General features: G+C 33.0%; 1 protein-coding gene and 1 long non-coding RNA gene across 7 annotated transcripts; both read right to left on the bottom strand.

The window, feature by feature from the left end:
* Window positions 1–54: 54 nt before the first annotated feature.
* On the bottom strand, window positions 55–15,579 carry LOC120213079 (calmodulin-binding transcription activator 5-like). Of its 6 annotated transcripts, none has more exons than XM_039211218.1 (14): window positions 6,224–6,322; window positions 6,014–6,143; window positions 5,441–5,566; window positions 4,861–4,976; window positions 4,307–4,395; window positions 4,102–4,147; window positions 3,869–3,983; window positions 3,607–3,723; window positions 3,467–3,528; window positions 2,549–2,947; window positions 1,656–2,353; window positions 871–1,417; window positions 358–666; window positions 55–280 (listed from the first exon to the last, which is right to left on the bottom strand). In XM_039211218.1, the coding sequence occupies exons 2-14, from the start codon at window positions 6,075–6,077 to the stop codon at window positions 218–220; spliced, it is 2,751 nt and encodes a 916-aa protein (XP_039067149.1). In that variant the 5' UTR covers window positions 6,078–6,143; window positions 6,224–6,322; the 3' UTR covers window positions 55–217. The 6 variants fall into 6 exon arrangements, with proteins under 6 accessions (XP_039067149.1, XP_039067151.1, XP_039067145.1 ...); XM_039211220.1 differs by having other exon boundaries at window positions 3,869–3,977; window positions 6,224–6,321; XM_039211214.1 differs by lacking the exons at window positions 6,014–6,143; window positions 6,224–6,322 and adding an exon at window positions 15,465–15,579.
* LOC120213083 lies at window positions 12,999–15,015 on the bottom strand. The gene is made up of 5 exons (XR_005524762.1): window positions 14,756–15,015; window positions 14,155–14,243; window positions 13,806–13,851; window positions 13,573–13,687; window positions 12,999–13,409 (listed from the first exon to the last, which is right to left on the bottom strand). It is a non-coding gene; the product is annotated as an uncharacterized LOC120213083 (long non-coding RNA).
* Window positions 15,580–16,931: the final 1,352 nt, after the last annotated feature.

Below are 16,931 nucleotides of genomic sequence, written 5' to 3'. Positions count from 1 at the left end.
TCGTATACACACACACATACATACAGGCTAGCTAACAAGCTTGTTTACCAAATGTTAACCTAATTCTAGAGAGTATTTATTTGTATCAACTAGATACGTACACCATATATGCTCCGGTTTCATGGAGAGTTACCGTACTTGAGATGTAGATTAATCTTAATGTTCTTATATACATACGGAACTACCACGTCTCTATGCTGTACTTTTCCTTGATCCTCTAGTTTCTACTTTCTTTGAGCTCCATATCGGAAAGAGGGCCGAGAAGGCTTTTGTATTCCAACTGCAAGATAAAACAAAATGTGGTTCGTAAATTGACGTACAAGATAGAGTCGTCTTCTTTCATGCAATTTCACATACCGTTGCTAGATCATGAGCCAACTTCATTCTCAGGTATTCTTGCTGTGCTTTCTTTGAACGGAACATAGATTGAACTCGTATAACAGCTTTCTCGACACGTTCTTCAGCTTGTTTTCGGCTGCTTTGGAAGTATGCTTCTTCTGTGAAACATTCCGACTTTTGCTCTTCAACTGCTTCGTCTGTGTTTACTTGTAGTCCACGAAAACCTTTTCTCCTTAGTCGCCATCGCAGAATCGCTTTTTCAAGTACACCGACTGACCATACAATCTTACGGTACTGCCTCCTCGCTTGGAAGCCCCGGAAAGCGGCCTGCATTTAATTTTTCATGCAATGTCAGTTGTGGAAGAATCTTTCCCATTCTAAGCAATCCTCAGTTCAGCAAACGGGAAGAAACAGAGAAATAATAGTGAAGTCACAATTTCTGAACTTTTGCCAACATGAGAAACTAACCATAAAAAAATGTATGTAACCCACGCAAACACAATCAGTAAGAAGAAAGGTGAGAGCATTTACTTGGATTTTGATAGCCTGGCGACGCTTATTAAGGAAATCTTTACGCATCTTCCAAGTACGGAACCGATACTGGATGCGACCAGCAGCAGACATTTTTCTTTTGGCATCATAGTTGCGAAAGGCATGTTGAATCTTCATAGCAGCAATTATACTTCTTGCTTCATCCTCTGCATTGCTAGACTCGACTGCTTTAGCTCGTACTTTGAAGGAATGCTCTCTAAAAGCAGTGTTTATACGTGCAGCAGCATCAGCCGCTGTCCTATAAGCTGCTAAAGTTTCCCTCAAATATAGTTCATCTTCGTTAAGGTTAATGAGGTTTGCTGCCTCTATTCTACTGGTTTGGAGAGAGCCACTAGCGTTCCCGGCTAGTGCCATATCATTGAAATGTACCACTAGAGCCTCTTCCGAAAGATAAGCAGCTAGTCCATCATAACCGTTCAAAGATGCAAGATCGGCAGCAGTGCAACCACCCGGATTTTGGGTGGTGGGGTCTGTCACCAAGTATGGTTTTGCCCCTGCAGACAAAAGAACAGCAACCATTTTTTCCCTGCAATGGAAGGTTTTCGAAATCAGATGAATATCTCAAAGCTGCTTGAAACAAATTACAGGAGAGCAATAAGATCATGTGCCGAGAATTCGTGACAGAAAAAAAAAGGAACAAAGAAATATGCAATCAACAACAGACAGCCTTACTGTCATTGGTTTGGACAAAAAGAAAACATGAAACATGATTTACAAGTCAGACAGCGATTTTAGAAAATTTAATAATTGCAGAGAACATATACCGGCCATAATATGCTGCCCAATGCAGAGCTGTCCATCCATTTTTATCACGAAAATCGAGCGACAAACCGGACCATGAAAATAGATAAATAGCCCAGGTATAACCAAGAATGGCACACAAATGAATCACTCCTTGACCTTGAGTATCATGTTCGGTTGTTTTACTGCCATCAATTATTCTTTCCAACAGCCAGTCCTTTAGCCTGGTCTTTAAAGCAATTTCAAATAAACTTCCTTTTGCTTGTGTAAATGAAGCTCTTTTTGCTTCAATTGACTGAATCAAATAAGTCCAGCTATTAGATATGTTGCTAGTCTTTTGATCAAACTTCCTAGCCTCCTTCACTGAAGTTGGTGACACTTTACTGGAGAGAATATTAAGGCTCTTGGAAGTTGAGAAGAGCAAATAAGCAAGCCTCATCTGCAACCGGAACTCCTCCCACCTGGACTCATCTTCTAGAGAAACTACTGGGTCATGCAATAAAGGAGCACGATACTCGAAACTAAGAACTTGGCTGATGGGTTTACGGCCATCGAGACTCATATACAGCTTCACAGATCCTGGGGCATGTTGTGATAACAAACAGCGATAAACCCCAACTTGAATAGTTTCTGCTGGGTAACATACATCACCGCATACACAAAACAAATTGGACTTAGCAAGATGTTGATAAGCTTGATGAAAGACTCCAGTGACTAAAATCTGCAAAAACAATAGGTAAATAAATGTCAAAACACATTAACACAACCAAAATTCATGCATGCTATTAAGGTGAATATTTTTCAAGCATCTATTCCATGAAAAGATACTAAAGGTTGCAGCAGCAACGGCAAAGGTTATTCCTAACAACCAGAAAACTGGGAGAGAGAGAGAGAACTTCAGATAAAAAAGAAAAACCTTTGTCTTTTCAGTTGAATAGGCCCATGCAGGTGATACTTCAGTTATGCTAAATATTTGCTCTCGCGAGGTGAATGAATCGTGACCAGATGAATTCGATGATTCTAACACAGGATCACCCATTGAACATGGTAATTCAGTCAAAGTGTTGTTTATCCACTTTCCAAAACTGTCCTGACTTTGTAAACCACCATTGACCAAAAGGTCCAATGGTTCAACTGTCCCTATGGCACCAGAGTCTTCACTCTGCACGTTAGAATTTACTTGGGCACCTGATATCTGATAATAAACAGCCCCTGGGTTGTTGAGGTAGGCATTGTTACTGTGAGCAACTGGCTCAGCCAAACTGTCAAGCAATGCTATATCTGTTGATGAATCATAGGCAGGGATGGGGCCACCCTGCAAAAGTGAAGCAACTTGAGTGGTTATTATTTATCAAGCATTAAGAGAGTAGTGCAAAATAAGAGAAAAAAGAAAGAATATTTAAGCGATCTTCACAATCAAGATAAATGATGACTTAAATGTCAAACTAAAATGAACATAAACATCCAAAAATAGTAGATGGATATGAAGAAACCGCAAGCAGATGCTTCCACACATGCAAAACTTATATATCTATGCAAGATAGCACATATATATGTCTATCGAAGTGTATCATATAATAAATATCATGGAGATCTAAGTTCAAAACTTGATCTGTTAACTCTCTGTCTTCCGCACAACTGACATGATTATTTTTGTACTACATGCATGCAGCAAATTATTTACTAAGATAAGATGAGATACAATAAACACCTTTAGCCTAAAAAGACGTATGAAGCTAGTTGTCAAAAGAATGAGAAAAATAAATAAAAATGATCTCTTCTTCAAGAGGAATCTAGAAATAAGAACTTAAGAGCTTTGAACTGGGTGTCTTACATCACATGAGAGGCCATTAACTGTTTTTTGGTTCCATTGGTCAAAGAAAGTAGAATTCTTGTCTGCCATCACAGCAAATTAAGTTAATAATTCAGTAATTAAACTAGGGGTCCTACTTTAACTATAAACTAGTCTGTTACCTCCAATAGGTACAGTTGAGCCGTTGGTATCATTTGTCGCCAGAAGCTCATCCCATTCAAGCGTATTAATCTCATGAAGAGTCGTTTCATGATTTGCTTTAATTCTCTCACTGGGATCTGTTCATTTTCCAGAACAACAATAGATGTGAAGATGATGAACATTGCAAGAAAGATATTCTGCTAGCGAGTTTTTCTTTTTAGCTAGTCAAATACAATTCTGTTATTGGTTTACATAGTTTAATTTCTAGAAAATTCAACTCACCTGCATAATATGCATTAGTAGCCCCAGAATCAAACTCCTCAGTAAGAAGCAAAGTAGTAGACTGATCAGTTAAACAGGAATTTGAATTCACAGGTGTGGCTGGAGAACCCTGCAACTTTACCGCAAATCAACAATTGTCAGTCAGGTCATTATCTGATTACGTGGCATAGAGAACATAAGAAACTGCTAATATTTGGAGACGGTGTCTCCAATTTTTCATTTTTAACACCAACCTCCTTTGTTTCACGATAGTGAACAAGAACTATGTTTTCCAGATTCCTGAAGCAAAAAAAATTAATAGAAGAACAGTCAATGATGATCAACATTAACAAACACAGCAACTTGAGATTATGAGAAAGAGTTTCATGATTCTTGTTTCATATCTAATAATGTAGAGACTACATACGCAAGGTTAACTTATAGACATAAATTGCATACTTATCAAGCAGCCAGTAACACCTCCGAACAAAAGTTGGATTATCGTGGCCATGTGCATAGTATACATGAATCCTTTCTTCATCACCAACCTGAAAAATGAAATATCAATGATCCATGCTTTCTCAAAATAATTACATGTTGACCACTCAAAATCATGCAGATAAAATGCAAGAATTTAAGGAGCAAAGAGAACACCATATGCAGCAACCCGAAGAATCTATACAAATGAAACTAATTCTCTAAACCACAAAAATATGAGATAAGACAATTTAAAACATAAGAAAATCTTAATGCACAAAGAGAACACCGTATGCATGAGTAAAGTGTATGGAAACAGTGAAGTCTTACAATATTTGCCATAACACCTAATGCATACGTACAAATATATATAATACAAACAAATGATGTATGGAAAAATAGGAAAATTACAGAAACCAAGAATTTGATCTAAGAAAAATTCCAGAAAAATGCATTATTCACTTAGGTATAAAAATAAGCTGCACAGATAACAGGTTGTGCCATTTATAAGACCTTATAAAGCAAGAAACTCTCACTTTTAAGTGTTCGTGAGCTTCTTTAACAGTCTTTCCATCCTTTTTCTTTTTCCAGTTATGACCATCTTTTCTGAAGTTTCTGAGCATCTTTCGGTCAAACAATACTATAGTACCACCTACAAAATCAAAGATACAATTAGTAACTCTATAGGTATATTTTTCTTATTAATTACTTTGAAGTATAAAAGGCATAAAGATCATTTGAAAGCAAAGTGAAAATTTCCTAAAGCCATAAGTAATGAAACTTAAGACATTCTCTTGCAACATGTTGAACTTTGGAAATCAAAACGAAATACTTCATCCAGTTGAACAAATAAGTGTTCATTTGGTTGATACATTTTACATTTTGATATTTTTATGCAACTTTTTTTGCTCCCAAACAAAAGGTATAGAAACCCAAATTTTATCTCAAACAGTCATTAATTCTTATTATAAACTTAGCAGAGCTTAAAGAATGGAAAAACTCTGGTATTTAATTCTTTAACAATATTAAACATGGAATAGATTCTTGCTTCATGAAAATCTATGAAAACAAGAAAAATGGGGGAAAGAAAAGAAACTAAGTATCATGAGCAGTTACTTTTGGGCAAGTTCACCGGCTTCACATGGATCGTGAAGTATTTGTGGTTGGAAAGTATAGCATGAATTTCATTTGGACGTAACCATCTTGACTTTGCTTCTTCAAACATAGTTTGAACATCCAAATCTGTCCAATAGAAATTAAAATTAGCAAAAGAGAGATACAAACACACAAGTGTCATATACATGAAGTGTGATGTTAAACTAATTACTTGAACAAAAATAACACTTGATCAAGCTAAAACTAACTCCACAAAAACAGTTTATACGAATTATTTTATGTGAATTTGATATTTTTCTAGAAACAAAATAAACTACACATCTAGCTCTCAAAGAGCAAAAACTTGCTCTTACAGAACTTCAGTTCTGCAACACCTAAGAACCAAAATGTAAGAAATTACTAACAAAAAAGCTAATAATAAAGAATCATTGGCAGTTTAAAAGTGATCAAACAAATTTACAACGTCAAATTCTAACATATTTTACAAAACGATTCCTAGAGTGCGAGAAATAAATCAGGAAATTACCAAAACATACTGAGATAAAAGAGAAGATAGATTCCCCTGTACAATACCTTTCATTGTATGGAATCCATGAATCTCGGTGCCGGCGAGTCGCCCCAAATCTCCACCATCCATTGCCGGAATTCGAGTAGGAGAGAATTTTCGATTTAATTTTGAACACTGATAAAAAAAAGCGTTTGACTAAACGCATAAAAACAAAATTATCAGAATAAAATAAAAAAGAAATTAAAAAACAGCTAAGCCTTAAAACCTAACAAAACCTTTTTCAAAGCGAAGGCTGTTCTTCGAGCTTGGAAGATGTAGAGAGAAATGAAGACGACGATGGAGATGAGATTATAAAAGAAGATGGAACAGTCTTCCTAGTTTTGGTGTTTAAATAAATAATTGGGAGCTTTAATCATTCAATTATCTATTACTTTATTATTTCTCAACAGCAACTCCTCCTTGTCAAAAAAGAAATAGTTATTTTGAAAGGAAAGTGGCTTTTCTAAATTTATGTGGACGACATGGCAGTCAGGTTGGTCGATCAATTGCCGTCAGAACCTACGTCTTTTATTTCAAAGCGGAGCCCACTCGTAAGTCGTAACAACGAGTGGTACTGCAGTCTTCCATTTTCTCCTTTTTTTAGGTATAATTCATAATGAGCCCAGTTATTACTTTTGTTCTATTTTTTATCATTCAACTATTTTTTAAAAGAAATCAACACTGACGTTACGTTTTTGGTTTAGTTTTGGTCACTAGTCATTAAAAATTTAATGATGATGATGGCATGACATCATAAAGTAATGTCATGTCATCATTGAAAAATAAAAAATATCACATTAATAGTTTTATTAATTTTTTTACGACGGGTGAGTAATATGAAACCAAAATATAACATTAGTGATGATAAAAAAATAATTTTGTGACATAAACAAAATAAAAGTATAATTAAGTAACTAAATATGTAATTTATCCTTTTTGAGCATTTCAAACCCTAACACTTTAATTTTGTCACAATAGCTTTTGTTGGATTAAAATCGTTTGCTTACTAATCAATCAATATCTGGTGTTTACGTGACATTTCCCTGCATGCTCAATTGATAATGTGACACATATTATATCATCACGTTGGATGGTATGACACTTCATGTAACCCAATTAAGTACATGGGAAAATTAAAACGTTTTGGTTAAAATGTTCCCAAAAATAGAGACCAAATTGATTATTTAATCAAAATGGGATTTATTTTGTTATTTTACCTTTTTTAATAAAAGTATTTAACAAAGCAAATTTAATTTAATAATTTTACTTTATAAAAGCATAATTAAAAACACATTTGAGAAATGAAGAAATGAAGCAATGTCGGCTAGCTACGAGTCCTCCGCTAATGTGAATGGGAACATGGTACAGAGGCAACGTTTACTTTCTATATTTCATGTTTGGTCCAGTAATTTATTCTCGAAAATCCAACAAGTGTCCGACTTCAATTATGAGGGCAGCCACAAATAATTTTATTTTTCAATAATTATAATTATAATGATATTAATATAAATCATAATTGGATATTTAAACACTATCTAACAATTAAGGTGCAAAAGAAGGTCAGTTATGAGCTAGTTTTAAGTGTCGAGATTAGGTTTAAATTGCGATGCTAGTTGTATTATGTTTATTGTAATTGCGACAATAACATATTGTATCGTAATTATAAAATAATAATTTTAGATGATATATTTATTGTTATATAACGATTGTTATTTTAATAATATACCGTTATTCAAAACACTAGTCAAAATTATCAAGAAAAAAGTGTATTATATCGTATTTTGAATCATTACAACTAATTTTGCTAGTCGATTTCCTCTCTCGAAACACGTGAATCATTTTCACCCTCCTTTGAATTCAAAAATATTTTTGAAGGTCCATACATCTGCATTAATAATATAAATTTTTCGTATGTGGTGAATATACATAAAATTTTGGAAGTGGACACAATCAATAAAATAAGTAACTAACTGAAAAAATTCGAATTTCAATAGATAGAGAGTTGGATCCGCCACTGCTTGACAAAAACCTATAATACACCCCATGGTTCTCCTTCCAATATGTTATATCGTATAGTGCCGGTTCAATTTTTAACATTTGTGTTGATTTTTTATATTTTTCCCCTCACTCAAAACTTGTGTGTTGTAAAGTGTATTGGATTAATTAATTTTACAACGATGTTACAGTCGATTGGCCGTCCATACTTGATATGTCCCAACTTGATTGAAAAAGGTTATGAAATGTATGTGAGGTTGAGAGAAAAGAACCAAGCCATGACATAGAGTACTTCTCAGATATCAAACTGTAACCCCTACACCCGACTTATGCGTTTCGGCTAAATCTAGCGGATTACATTAAAGATTTTGAAAGGTATTTTCCCAAAAACCTTATTCAATAATTTAAAATCATATCACAAATGACCTTTATACAAAAGTATATAATAATTAACTATACAAACTAAATTCGTAAATATAAAACATGAAAGCGACCAGATAAAATATTACATGAAATAAATCTGGAGCATCGAAAATCAAATATCTGTAACAAAAGCATAATTCGTCATAAAATGATAAATATTTCAAAAATAAGGTACATGTCACCATAATTAAAAACAGTTCAGAATACAGAATATTACAACAAAATACTCTGAACTAAATGTACCAATCCTCCAAGTGCCTGATATAGAGTGTATAATCCGAGAGTATCTGAAAGGGGTAAAACAGTTTGAAAAGTGAGTTAAATGCTCAGTGTGTCCCAACAGTGCAGAAATAATAATAAAAACATACAGTTGTGATTTTTAAAACCAGTACAAATTACAATCATCATATGAGTTTTTAATTTTAAAAAACTCTGCATCGTCCTCCAACCGAACGCCATGTGCAGATCCCCAGAACTGCACAACCTAAGGGGGTAACTCGGGGCCTGCGAGCCTACCCAAAACAACTCCTGGGGCCACAAAGGCTTACCCAAGAATATCTCAGGGCCGCAGAGCCTACCCAAGGCTCGACTTAGGTCCATAAGAAATTACCAATCGATGTTGAACCTGTCAGAGGAATTACCAACAACGACTGAACCTGCCAGAGTCTTCATACCAGAACCCAAATTACCCCGAAAAAAACATTTTTCAGATGGTAACCAGTATTAACAGAAATTCAGAGTTCAGACAGGTCATCAGTTCAGTAAACCGGTATCCAGAAATCATAAATCGAGCAATCATGCTTTACATTTCAGTAAATTCAGAATCAGGTAAATCATTCAGTAGTCAAATCAGATCAAACATTATATTTCAAATCAGAGAAAACAATCATGTGCACATGAGATTTCAAACAGATATTTAAAACATTTATTATGCACATAAGGAACACACCTCAATAATAGGGTCAGTCCGAAAGATCTATCGAGCACCAGCTTCACTAGGCTCTTCGACTGAACGAGAACCTAATCCATATCATAACAGGGTTATATTCGGAATAATATTCTAAACAAAATAACTAACAGGGTTTCAGAACTATACGAGTATTCACGGCTTCTCGTGGACGAGCGGATCGGGAGGAACCAGGTCAAGCAGTGAAACATTCAGGAGATCTCCGAGTACCTTTAACATAACTATAATTAGTCCTTGACCATTCAGTTCAATTAACTAAATTAAAATACTTAGATAAATATGATTTTTTTCAGGTTTACGGGCTAATTAGGAGGCTTTCAGTTTTGAATTTTGTAAAACGGACTTCGGATTCGGACTCAGGGCGTCGAAAAATGTCAAAATAGGTATATCCGGACAAAATAAACGGTTGTTTACTAACCGGTCAACGCCGGTCAAAGTTCTGGTCAACGGTGCTCACAATCAACAGTCAACTTTTACAAAAATAGCACCTTAACAGAAACTAATTACGAAACTAACACCCTTTTAAAAATACTTACAAAACTAACACCCTTTTAAAAATATTTATGAAACTAACGCCTTTTAAAATATTTACGAAAATAACACCCTTTTAAAAATATTTACAAAAATATCACTCGAGTTTTTTACATATTTCACTAGTCATGTCAACGGATCGGGTCAACAGTCGAGTCAAGTCAACGTTTGGTTACTCTTTGAGCTACAACAATCAAAACCAACACCAACTATAACATGATTTCAAGCTAAAACACTGAAATATTATCGAAATTAAATGATTTGACTTTACCTACAGCGGACAGACGAAATGTCAATTTCAACTCAACCCACATACTGAGTTTTGATCAGAAAGCTACTAGGAGTCTGAAATCGAGGCGATGAAAACGGTCGTTGAAATGGCCAGAATCGACAAAATTAAAATGACAATCGGGGTTTTGAGTGTCTATTTCCCTTCTTGATTCGGCCTAACTGTGACCGATTTCGGAGCGAGGTTGGTCGGGGTCGCTTCACGGAGGCCAGGCGCACCTGATGGAGGTGGTTGTGACGTGCACCGCCGACCGGAGTAAGGAGGAAGAGGGGCGACAACTAGCTTAAATGAGGGAAAACTGAATTAAAACACGATGAGGGGTTATGCTATAACATGGGTAATCACCCAACAATTAATAATAAATCCACCATTTAATTTTTTTTTAATAAAAAACAACAAATGGCATAGTTATTAAGTCATTGTCTGCCACTTCATTTTTTTTAATTCTTAGTGCTATTATTTTATTTATAGTGCTATAAGATATATTTATTTTTATATAATTTTGTTTTTTGTGTGGCATTTTATGGGGCAGAGTGTTACACAACAGTACATTTGACAGACAGTCAATAAGAAACCAACGTATCATGCATGTATTGACACAGGTGATTGATCGCAAATGAAATATCCGACCGAGTAAGACTCAAGTATTAAAGAAGATCAAATAAGCGATGATAATTAAAACCATCAATCACAGAAGTTAAATAATGTGAATGTAACTTATTCGTAGATAGGTCATATAAGTTAGATAAGGTGAATGTAACTTATTCGTAGATGGAGATGGGTATGAGACTCGATATATTTTGACCCAATTTTATTGAGTTAGTTTTTTTTTTTTAAAAAAATCTGGTTCGAGTTAGGGTTGAGTTCGAGTTTAGGCAAAAATATTCAACCTGATCCGACATAAACAAAATATAATTATACTTTATATATTTAGGGATAATTTTAATAATATCTCTATCTATATTATTTTTCAATTAGGTGTTTATTTTATCGAATAAAGTAATTTTTTTATAAATACATTTATTTTAGAGCAGGTTGGGTTTGAGTTTTCTCTCAAAAGGTTGATCGAATTTTGAGTCGAGTAAAGTTACCTTAAATATGGGTCAAATCAGATTTTGGGTGGGATATGTATAATTTTTATGTCAGAATGACCGAAAACCAGACTCAACCCAAACTATCCCATCTGGAAAGTGCATACGATTGAAATATATTTTACCCCATTTACTTAAAATTGAGCAAAAATCTAAAATGTATTATGTCAGAGATAGAAACAATCTAGACAAGTAGAAATAGCTTAAATGACGATGAAGTGGCTAAGAAGACCTAGATCTATCAGAGAAAATTGTTTAGACAATAAAGAGATAAATTGATAAACTTAGTTAGTGTGATTACTCGTAAAGATAATGTCATCCACATACACCAAGAAATATATAGAAATGTCTTTAGCATAAATAGACAGAGAAGTATCTACCTTAGATTCGAGGAAGCCAATTTATATATAAAAAAATATTGAGCTTTGCGAAAGCAACAAACATACGAAGGATGATTAGGATCATGTATTTTAGAGGTTGCTCTCAAAGACCAATTCATGTAAAGTAAAAGTTAAAATAATATGTACCGTAACTAATTTCATAACAAGACTGAAAGTTTCAAAGTAGTCTCAACGAACCTCTTAGAAGCAATTATCCGTTTAAATGGAACCAATTGGATTCTACTTTACCTGAAACACTCATTTGCATCCAACCATGGGAGCTAAGAGGTGAGTTTTGGTGACATTGAAACATGACGAACCAAAGTATTTGGGATTGGGATGATGAATATGCTCTAGCTGGTACGATAAGATAAAGGAGAGGAAGGTGTTGCTTTGATCCAAGACGAGTTAGCTGGAGGTGAAAACTCAAAAGGAGACAATAAATTGATCGACTCGAATGTAGGATTTTCATGTGGCACCCCAAATTCGTCTGAGATGGTCTTATTTAAATTTGAAACAATACATTAATCACTAAAATGACTCAAAATAAATTCTAACCTATTTTCATGCATCCATTTCTTTAAAAAAAATAAAAATTAAAGTCGCATACAAACATCAACATAACATATTAATTAGGCGCCATTGCAAAGAATCATGCTTAAAAAGACCATCAATTTGACCCATTTTTTATAAGGATAAAAATCTTATTTTACCCATCGATTTTGTAATCTATTTAAAAACTTTAATTTTATCTTATCAATAGGTTCATACATATTTAAAATAGTATTTTCGAAATTTTTAGTTAAAGCGAAGTTGAAATTTTAAGTAATTAGCCATAACAAACTAATTTAGGATTAAATTGAAAACTCTTAATACTTTTCATTTGTAATTAAAAATCTTAATTCTTTTAATTCGATTATGAAATTAAAGTCAATATAAGTATATGGTTCAAATTTCAAAATCATTAGAGTTGAAAAACCTTTAACTGCACTTTTAAAATTTTAAGACAAAATTGTAAAGAAGTCGAAACCTAATTTAAACCCAATTCAAGCAGCAAAATCCAGAACGTTGATTTAATACGATAATTTACAATTGGTATTAATATTACCCCTTAATTATCAATACTCATGACTCAATATTGATACAGTATTGATACCCATTCATGTAATATTGATACTAGAAGCTACAAATACAATTTTTTTTCATATTTTAATGGCAAAAATCAGCCTCAAATATTCACCAAACATCCAAATCATGCTCCTAACATAATATCAACACATCAAACACATAAAGATACTCTTGCATGTTGAATTTGGAAACCAAAAACACCTTAAATAAAACTTTAGACCCTATGTTTCATTTTAGACCATTTTTCATACATGTTATACACTACCACCATTTCATGCATTTTTGGTCACTACACTATTCCAACAAGTCACAACACCCTTATTTATAGTACTAAGAAGGCTCATAACATCAAGACCACATAAATTCACTATTTAGCATATTAAGTCTCAAACATGCTTGTCAACTAACTTAAACATGCATCATACTACGTCCAAAACCAAAGTCCAAAAGTCCCAGATTCCATAAATATCATAAAGTTCTAGAAAATAAGGACCTATTAAATTTCTTGAAACAAGTGCTGCTTGAGATCACCACTTGCACTTCCCCTCACACCTTAAAGCCAGCAACTAATCTCATGAAGAGTCATTTCGTGATTTGCCTTAATGTTCTCACTGAGATCTGTTCATTTTCCAGAACAGCAATAGATGAGAAGACAATGCATTTATAAGCAGAAAAAAACATTACAAGAAAGATACGCTGTTAGCGAGTTTTTCTTTTTTGCTAGATAAATATAATTCCGTTATTGATTCACATAATTTAATTTCTAGAAAATTCATCTCACCTTCATTATATGCATCAGTAGCACCAGAATCAAACTACAGTGTAAGAAGCAAAAGAGTAGACTGATCAGTTACACAGGCATTTGAATTCACAGGTGTGGCTGGAGAACCCTGCAACTTTAACGTAAATCAACAATGGTCAGTCAGGTCATTATCTGATTACGTGCCATAGAGAACATAACAAACTGCTAATATTCGGAGAAAGTGTCTCCAATTTTTCATTTTTAACACCAACCTCCTCTGTTTCACGATAGTGAACAAGAACTATGTTTTCCAGAGTCCTGAAGCAAATAATAGAAGATCAGGCCAATGATGATCAACAATAACACACATAGCAGCTTGAGATAAAGAGAAAGAGTTTCATGATTTTTGTTTCATATCTTGAGGTCGTGGGATCGAGTCCCATGGAGGGCATTTCATAATTTGGAGGTCTCCTACGGAAGCTGCTCTCAACCTAGTGTTGGGGGCAGCCTACTATCTTACCTCCCCCTTACCCCATTACATATGGAAACAAGGGACAACCAACCATCTAATAATGTAGAGACTATATAGGTGAGGTTAACTTATAGACAAAAATTACATACTTATCCAGCAGCCAGTAACACCTCCGAACAAAAGTTGGATTATCATGGCCACGTGCATAATATACATGAATCCTTCCTTCATTAAAAACCTGGAAAATGAAATATCAATGATCCATGCTTTCTCAAAATAATTACATGTTGACCAGTCAAAATCAAGGGAGATAAAATGCTAGCATTTAAGGAGAGAGGATTAAGTTTAAATTTAAATTTAAGAAAAGAAAAGGAATAAGCAAGTCAACACATAGATGCAGCAACCCGATGATTCTATACAAATGGAACTAATTCTCTAAACCACGAAAAATATGAGATAAGACAATTTAAAACATAAGAAACTCTTAATGCACAAAGAGAACAGCGTATGCATGAGGAAAGTGCATGGAAAGAGTGGAATCTTACAACATATGCCATAACACGTTGTGCATATATGTACAAAAAATATATAATACAAACAAATTGTGTATGAAATAATAGGACAATTACAGAAACCAAGAATTTGATCTTAAAAAATACCAGAAAAATGCATTATTCACTTAGGTATAATAAGCTGTATAGATAACAGGTTGTGCCATTTATAAGAACTTATAAAGAAAGGAATTCTCACTTTTAAGTGTTCATGAGCTTCTTTAACAGTCTTTCCATCCTTTTTCTTTTTCCAGTTATGACCATCTTTTCTGAAGTTTCTGAGCTTCTTTCAGTCAAACAACACTATAGTACCACCTACAAAATCAAAGATACAATTAGTCATTCTATAGGCAGATTTTTTCTTATTAATTACTTTTAAGCATAAAAGGTATAAAGGTCATCTGAAAGAAAAGTTAAAATTTCCTAAAGCCATACGTAATGAAACTTAAGACATTCCCTTGCAACATGGTGAACTTCGGAAATCAAAACGAAATACTGCATCAAGTTGAACATAAGTGCCATGTACATGAAGTATGATATTAACCTAATTACTTTTAAAAATAACACTTCGTCAAGCTAAATCTAACTCTACAAAACCGTTTATGCAAATTATTTTGTGTGAATTGATATTTTTCTTGAGACAATAAACTAGACATCTAAATCTCAAAGATCAAAAACTTGCAACTGCAAACTTCAATTCTGCAATATCGAATAACTAAAAAGTAAGAAATTACTCACAAAAAAGCTAATAATCAAGAATCCTTGGCAGTTTAAAAGTGATCAAACAAGTTTACAACGTCAAGTCCTATTATATTTTACAAAACGATTCCTAGAATGAGAGAAATTATATCAGGAAATTCCTAAAACCTAATGAGATAAAAGAGAAGATAGATTCCTCTGTACGTTACCTTCCAATGTATGAAATCCATGAATGTCGGTTCCGGCGAGTCGCTCCGAACCGCCACTATACATCGCCGAAATCCGAATTGGAGAGAAATTTCGATTAAAATTTGAAAGCTGATGAAAAAAGAAAGAAAGAAAGCGTTTGACTAAACGCATAAAAACGAAATTATCAGAATAAAATAAAAATAAATTGAAAAACAGCGGAGCCTCAAAGCCCAACAAAAACTTAGAGCTTGGAAAATGTTAAAAAAGAAGCGAAGACGATGATGATGAGATTACAAAAGATGGAATAGCCTTCCTACTTTTGGTATTATAATAAATCATAAACTTCTAAATTATTACTTTTATTTCATTTCGGTATCTAAACTTTATTTATTTTTAAAATTATACGTAATATTTAGTTTAGGTATGATTTTGATACCTTACCATTAAAAACTTATTGTAATTGTTGTATTTGACATTTTTATGGATAATTACGACATTCATTATTCAACTATATTCTCACTTTTATTTTGATCATTAAAGTTTTACAAAAATAATTTAATTATTTAACTTTCAAATTATTCTTGTTTTATTCACTCTAATTTATTTTATTAATATTTTTTGTAACATGGCATTTTCATTTTTATTCTATTAATATATAATTTAAAAATAAATTTAAAATTATACTCCCAAAAAATTATATCACAACTCCTAAATCACAAGCCCCTCATTTATTAATAAAATAAGTTAAAGTGATTAAAAATAAGAGTAATTTAAAAGTTAAATGATTAAATTAAAAAATAATCTTCAGTGACCAAAGAAATAGTGAGAAGATAAATGAGTGATGAATTGTGCAATTTGTATATAAAAATGTCACACAGTTGGTTAAGTTTTTAACGGTTGATACTAAATGAAACTTAAACGAAACGTTGAGTATAGTTTTGAAAAAACATAAAGTTTATATATTAAATGTAACAAAAAGTAATAATTTAGATACCACGTGTAGTTTACCCTACATAAATAAGTGGGTTATTCTCGCGGGAAATTTTACCCATATCATCTTATTTTATATCCAAACATATTTATTTATTTTTTAAATAAAACTTAGGATAAAGTATACAAATGTTCTATTAACTATTAAAAATTATAAAATGATCATCTAATTATAAGAAGCTGTTTTGTTGAATCCCTAAACTATTAAAAATTACGAAATGATCACCTAACTATTCATTATATTCCAAACTCATCATTTTATGTTAAAAATTAATGATTTTCTGAGCTTGACGTTAACATGTTGACTGAGATATAATCGTCTGAACTTTTTTTTACACTCAATGTGATCCTCAAAATGATTTTTTAATAATTTAATTTTGTAGTATTTTTATATTTAATTTATTGAATATCTCGATAACTTTTTTATATTTTATAATTTAAATAATTTCTTATTTTTCTAAAAAAATTAAATAAGTCCTCAAACTTTCTAAATAAAT

Source organism: Hibiscus syriacus, unplaced genomic scaffold, assembly GCF_006381635.1.
Source record: "Hibiscus syriacus cultivar Baekdansim isolate YM2019G1 unplaced genomic scaffold, ASM638163v2 tig00110020_pilon, whole genome shotgun sequence".
Classification (NCBI taxonomy): domain Eukaryota; kingdom Viridiplantae; phylum Streptophyta; class Magnoliopsida; order Malvales; family Malvaceae; genus Hibiscus; species Hibiscus syriacus.
This window is presented reverse-complemented; position numbering and strand designations above follow the sequence as displayed.